Source organism: Babylonia areolata, chromosome 23, assembly GCF_041734735.1.
Source record: "Babylonia areolata isolate BAREFJ2019XMU chromosome 23, ASM4173473v1, whole genome shotgun sequence".
In the NCBI taxonomy this organism is placed as follows: Eukaryota; Metazoa; Mollusca; class Gastropoda; order Neogastropoda; family Buccinidae; genus Babylonia; species Babylonia areolata.
Window position 1 is genome coordinate 16,080,426 of NC_134898.1, and position 7,360 is coordinate 16,087,785.

At 45.5% G+C, this 7,360-nt stretch overlaps 1 protein-coding gene across 1 annotated transcript in view; it reads right to left on the reverse strand.

Annotated features, from left to right (window-relative positions):
- Positions 1 to 5,997, reverse strand: part of LOC143298296 (cubilin-like) — a 435,974-nt gene extending 429,977 nt beyond the window's left edge. The window contains exons 1-2 of the mRNA XM_076611114.1: positions 5,936 to 5,997; positions 5,687 to 5,739 (exon numbers count right to left, since the gene is read on the reverse strand). Of these exons, the coding sequence (XP_076467229.1) occupies positions 5,687 to 5,739; positions 5,936 to 5,997 (115 nt within the window). The remainder of the gene's footprint in view (positions 1 to 5,686; positions 5,740 to 5,935) is intronic.
- Positions 5,998 to 7,360: the final 1,363 nt, after the last annotated feature.

Sequence of the window (7,360 nt, forward strand, 5' to 3'; positions counted from 1 at the left end):
AGACACACACATACAGTGACAGACAGAGAGAGAGAGAGAGAGAGAGAGAGAGAGAGTTCTACCTCACCATCACCAGTCCCCCATCACTCTATTTCATCAGTTCTTAAATAGAGAGAAAAGACCAGTCCGATTTCCCCGTTAGAAAGCCCAGGATGAGACAGACAGACAGACAGGTTGACAGACACACGGACACACACATACAGTGACAGACAGACAGACAGAGTGAGAGAGAGAGAGAGAGAGAGAGAGAGAGAGAGAGAGAGAGAGAGTTCTACCTCACCATCACCAGTCCCCCATCACTCTATTTCATCAGTTCTTAAATAGAGAGAAAAGACCAGTCCGATTTCCCCGTTAGAAAGCCCAGGATGAGAACAAAGCATCAAGAAGAAAAATAGCAGAGGACGAAGCAACACACACACACACACACACACACACACACACACACACACACACACACACACACACACACACACACATCGGGGGGGAAATACAACAAAACCAACCAAAACCAAAACAAACAAACAAAAAAATAAAATAATAAATAAAATAAAATAAAATAAAATAAAACCAAAAATTAAAAAAAAAAATCCCTGTGACAAATCTGACAGGTGTGCAAATGGGTTTCAAGCACCCTCCCCGTCACGTGGGTAATTGTGCTCTGTCGGTCCCTTTCGCCTTTTTCCGTGGCCTTTCTTGAGTCTGAAATGGATGAAGGGGGTTGGGGGTGGGGGGAGCGGTGTCATGGCCTTAAACCCACCCTCTGAAAGACATTCTTACCCCCGGGAATTATTTTATTTTATATCATTTTTATTATGTATTTCATTTTCTATGTTTTTGTTGTTGTTTTTTTTACTTCTTTTTTTTTTCTTCTTCTTTTCTATTTCGTTTTATTTTATTATATCTGATTTGTACCCTGTGTTTTGAAAAGTGCAGGAGATGCAGAAAAAAAGCGACAGAAAGAGAGAAACGGAGAGACAGACAGGCAAACAGACAGTCGAACGAACAGACAGACACAGAGAGACGGAGAGACAGACAGACAGTCGAACAGACAGACATACAGACAGACACAGAGAGACAGAAAGAAAGACGCAGAGACAGACAGACAGTCGAACAGACAGACATACAGACAGACACAGAGAGACAGAAAGAAAGACGGAGAGACAGACAGACAGACAGTAGGACGAACAGACAGACATACAGACAGATACAGACAGAAAAAGAGACGGAGAGACAGACAGGCAAACAGACAGTCGGACAGACAGACACAGACAGACAGAAAGAGAGACAGACATACAGACAGACACAGACAGACAGAAAGAGAGACAGACAGACAGACAGACAAATAGACAATCGGACGAACAGACAGACAGACAGACAGACAGGCACAGAGAGACAGAAAGAGAGACGGAGAGACAGACAGGCAAACAGACAGTCGGACAGACAGACAGACATACAGACATACACAGACAAGCAGAAAGAGAGACGGAGAGACAGACAGGCAAATAGACAATCGGACGAACAGACAGACAGACAGAAAGAGAGACGGAGAGACAGACAGGCAAACAGACAGACAGACACAGACAGACAGAAAGAGAGACGGAGAGACAGACAGGCAAATAGACAATCGGACGAACAGACAGACATACAGACAGACACAGAGAGACAGAAAGAGAGACGGAGAGACAGACAGGCAAATAGACAGTCGGACGAACAGACAGACATACAGACAGACACAGAGAGACAGAAAGAGAGACGGAGAGACAGACAGGCAAATAGACAATCGGACGAACAGACAGACATACAGAGAGATACAGACAGACACAGAGAGACAGAAAGAAAGACGGAGAGACAGACAGACAAACAGACAGTCGAACAGACATACTGACAGACAGACACAGAGAGACAGAAAGAGAGACGGAGAGACAGACAGACAAACAGACAATCGGGCAGACAGACAGACAGGCATACAGACAGACACAGAGAGACGGAAAGAAAGACGGAGAGACCAAGATAGAGAAATAAAGACAGACAGAGAGAGGCGAAGACAGAGACAGAGACAGAGACAGACACACAGAGACAGAGTGCTTCGCCTCACATAATTTCCCTGCCAGCAACGCGTCATATGAGCCCGTCGAGACGGGTACGAAACAAACAAACAAACAAACATTAAAAAAAAACTTAGATAATCATGTTCGTCTAGAATAGGAATGGCTTATCAAGAAAAACGCTTGGTTTGCAAGAAATGAAACTTGACTGAGAATGACAAAACTAAACAAACAAACAAACAAAAAACAAATACAAACAAAACAGAAAAAAACTGACTGCCCACACACATTCTAGAGGAGGGGGGAGAGGGTGTGTGTGTGTGTGGGAGGGGGGAGTTAATTAGTTTATCATTACATCATTGTCATGGCTAGTGATGGCTTGGAGGTAACGCGTCCGCCTAGGAAGCGAGAGAATCTGAGCGCGCTGGTTCGAATCACGGCTCAGCCGCAGATATCCCCCCCCCCCCTCCCTCCACTAGACCTTGAGTGGTGGTCTGGACGCTAGTCATTCGGATGAGACGAAAAACCGAGGTCCCGTGTGCAGCATGCACTTAGCGCACGTAAAAGGACCAACGGCAACAAAAGGGTTGTTCCTGGCAAAATTCTGTAGAAAAATCCACTGCGATAGGAAAAACAAATAAAACTGCAGGCAGGAATTTTTTTTTTTTTTTAAATGGGTGGCGCTGTAGTGTAGCGACGCGCTCTCCCTGGGGAGAGCAGCCTGAATTTCACACAGAGAAATCTGTTGTGATAAAAAGAAATACAAATACAAAATACAAAATACACCCCCGCCCTCACCAGCGCCAGAGACAGGCATATAATATCGACACAAAAACAAACGCACACAAAAACACAGAGACAAACAGACAGACAGATAGCGTGTGTATGTACAGTCACAGAGAATGCGTATGAGTAATTATGTACACACTCTTGTCTCTGCCTCTGTCTCTCTCTGTCTCTCTGTGTCTGGCTCTTTATCTCTCTGTCTCTCTTTCACTGTCTCTGTCTGTCTGTCTGTCTGTCTCTCTCTCTCTCTCCCTCAACCGTTGAAAAACAGTAACGCTGAAAGCTGCTTCTGAGAAGCCATCTGCTTCTTTCACGCCTGATTGCACTAATGTGCTGCTGTCTCTAATCAGTATTCTTAATGTAGTGTATGCGCCAGCATGTATGTGTGTGTGTATGTGCGCGCGCGCGCTCGTGTGTGTGTGTGTGTGTGTGTGGGCGTGTCTGTGTATTATGTGAGTATGTGAGTACGTGCATGCGTGTGTGTGTGTGTGTAGTGTGTCCATTCTGTGTGTGTGTGTCTGTGTGTGTGTGTGTGTGTGTGTGTGTGTGTGTGTGTGTGTGTGTGTGTGTGTGTGTGTAGTGTGTGTGTGTGTGTGTGTGTGTGTGTAGTGTGTGTGTGTGTGTGTGTGTGTGTGTGTGTGTGTGTGTGTGTGTGTGTGTGTAGTGTGTATGTATGTGTGTGTATGTGTGTCTCTGTGTGTGTGTGTGTGTGTGTGTGTGTGTGAGCAGTGTGTGTGTGTGTGTAGTGTGTGTGTGTGTGTGTGTGTGTGTGTGTGTGTGTATGTAGTGTGTAGATGTGTGTGTGTAGTGTGTGTGTGTGTATGTGTGTGTGTGTGTGTGTGTAGATGTGTGTGTGTGTGTAGTGTGTGTGTGTGTGTGTATGTATGTGTGTGTGTGTGTGTGTGTGTGTGTGTGTGTGTAGATGTGTGTGTGTGTGTGTGTGTGTGTAGATGTGTGTGTGTGTGTGTGTGTGTGTGTGTGTGTGTATGTATGTGTGTGTGTGTGTGTAGATGTGTGTGTGTGTGTGTGTGTGTGTGTGTGTGTGTGTGTGTGTGTGTGTGTGTGTGTGTGTGTGTGTGAAGGAGCGGCAAACGCAGGGTTCATGTGTATGATATGTTTTGAGCCCCAACACCACAGCAGCAGCTCTTTGAAAATGTTCTTTTTAACCTCTCTCTTCTTTCTCTCTCTCTCTCTCTCTCTCTCTGCCTCCCTCCCTCTCTCTCAATCTCTCTCTCCCCTCTCTCTCTCTCTCTCTTCTCTCTCTCTCCCCTCTCTCTCTTCTCTCTCTCTCTCTCTGCCTCCCTCCATCTCTCTCTCTCAATCTCTCTCTCTCCCTCTCCCTCTCTCTCTCTGTCTCTTCTCTCTCTCTCTCTGCCTCCCTCCCTCTCTCTCTCTTCTCCCCCCTCTCTCTCTCCCTCCCTCCCTCTCTCTCTCTTCTCCCTCCCTCTCTCTCTGTGCCTCCCTCCCCCTCTCTCTCTCCCCCTCTCTCTCTCTCTGTCTCTCATCTCTCTCTCTCTGCCTCCCTCCCTCTCTCTCTCTCTCTTCTCTCTCTCTGCCTCCCTCCCTCTCTCTCTCTCTCAATCTCTCTCTCTCTCCCTCTCTCTCTCCCCCTCTCACTCTCCCTCTCTCTTCTCCCCCCCCCCCCCCTCTCTCTCTCTCTCTCTGTGCCTCTCTCCCTCTCCCCTGTCTTTTTTTCCCAGCCTATCACTGACACAGGCAGACAGAATGACAGACGAACGGACAGACCGACAGACAGACCGACAGACAGGACAGACAAAACGATGTGGACAGACATTTTCGACAGAACAGACACCCAGAAAGACAGAGAGACAGAGAGCAATAGTGATATGCAGACCACCGATTTTGGAAATTATGAATGAATAGATGAATGAATGGATAGACGGAACCGGAAGACACACACACACACACACACACACACACACACACACACACACACACACACACACACACACACACACACAGAGATCGAAATAAATAGATAAATGAATAGAGAGAGAGAGACCTGAGAGATGAAACACACAGAGAGCGCGCGCGCTGAAACTGAAGAATTTTGAAACAAAGAGACCTTGAGTTGATCAGAGAAAGACAGAGAGAGGGAGAGAATATATACATAAGATCATACACACACACACACACACACACACACACACACACACACACACACTTGCACACACACACACACACACACACACACACACTCATAAACATTAACACACCTACACGCAAACACACATTTACTAACACACACAGACACACAGAGAGAGAGAGAGAGAGAGAGAGAGCGAAGCAGATAGACACAGACAGACAGACAGAAAGACACACAGACACACACACAGACACACACACACACACACACACACACACACACACACACACACACACACACACACACACACACACACACACACACACGAACAAATACCGTACCACTAGATTACCACCAACCACCACCACCACCACTGACACCACTAACACCACCACCACCACCACCACCACTGACACCACTAACACCACCACCACCACCACCACTGACACCACTAACACCACCAACAACAACAACAGAGAGAGAGAGAGAGAGAGAGAGAGAGAGAGAGAGAGAGCGAAGCAGATAGACACAGACAGACAGACAGAAAGACACACAGACACACACACAGACACACACACACACACACACACACACACACGAACAAATACCGTACCACTAGATTACCACCACCAACCACCACCACCACCACCACCACCACTGACACCACCAACACCACTAACACCACCACCAACAACAACAACATTAACAACATCAACTACTGAACAAACAACACAAAAAACGGACTTACCATTCAATGGAAATATCACACTGAAGACAAAAAGGTTCGGAGTAGGACGAACACTTCCAACGAAGTAAAACGATGGATGTGGTCTTGCGTGGTGTTTCTACGTGTCTGGAAGATGCGGAACAGTTCCAGAAAGCTTGGCGATACCAACACAAACGCTGGACTTGTGGTAATCCCAAAAAGGCCAACACCACTTTTTTCACAACTTTACACCACCACCAAGCTAGCCAATCACTCGCGACCACCGATCACCTCTTGTCTCGCGCTGGCATTTCACGGATTTTCCTGAAGTCTGATTCCACCGCTATTAGCATTTTTCTGGGGTTTTTTGTTGTTGTTGTTGTTTGTTTATTTGCTTGCTTGCTTTTTTTTTAAAAACGTTTATAATAACCTTATGTTTGGGTTCGTTTTTAGGATGTTGTCTAGCCAGGTCCCTGTATTTCCAAGTGATGTTTAAGACCTTGGTTAAATTTGTTTCACTTTTGACACCCTCGCTGTGTGCAAGTATATTTTCGTGCAGACCACTCAGTGAGTATTGTCGCTGCTGTCTTTTTTTTTTTTCTTTATTACGATCCACCAGAAACTGTCACATAACAACTGAACGTGACACTCGGATGTCTCAGAAAAGAACTCTATTTTTTTTCTTTTTCTTTTTTTTTTCTTTTTTTTTTTTTTAACACAAAATCTGATTCAGCACTTACCACTTTTTTCCGTGTGCGCCACAAAGCGGTTTTACTGTCACTAAAAATGTTTTCAAAGAAACCTTTCAACACTGCCTGGAAAAGAAAAAGAAAATTGCTGTTCAAAGTGATCACTAAGTGGGTCGGTTGGTTTTGTGTTCAAACAGACCGTTTGCTGTACCAAAAAATGTCAGAGTGGAACTCTCAGACGGACTGAATGTCAAAGACAGATCGTCGTCTATTCTCTTGCACGATTTTCCCGGTGTTTAAAATCCTTTCAGACAAAGAAAAAAGATGGTGGCTGCCGTAAACAACCGGTCAGGCCCGCATGAAAGAATGGCAGGATCGTCACACACTGGCGCACACACGTGTGGACTGTAGGGACTAGGGACAAGAGTCTTTCACAATGTATCAAGGGATGGTTCCAGGTTAGGTGGTGACTGTGGTATGAACTAGCAGTGATAGAGTTTTGGGTTGATTATCCGTCTGCCACGTCCAGATGTTCTCGTTGTTTCCCACGAAAACGTGTTAATCATCAGATGTTGACACATCGCATGCCTAATAAACTCATTCTCATAAAACCGAACTCACAATCCATGACTCACGTGCACATACTGGGTTTCCACAATATTATGATCAGAAAACTGTTTGCTCAAGCTCTTTTTTTCATTCAGAAGAATCGTTGATTGGAATACGTTGGGTTTAACATCCACTCCCGTAGTCTAACATCACAAACACTTTTCCGTCGAATCGCTGTTTGAAATGCCTGCCTGAATATATTCGCACATGCACGTGTGTTTGTTTTCACAGGTCGATCATAGCACTTGGAGCCTGACTTGGTACCTGCCAGTCCCCAATCCCCAATCCAAAACCACTCACTTTCAGTTCCTTGGGATTAATTCCTGACATCAAATCACTTTCCTCCCTCCCCCACTATCTCTCTCACACACACAAATTTAACAAGGAGCGCTTTCAAATAAGTTATGCTTTTATGTGC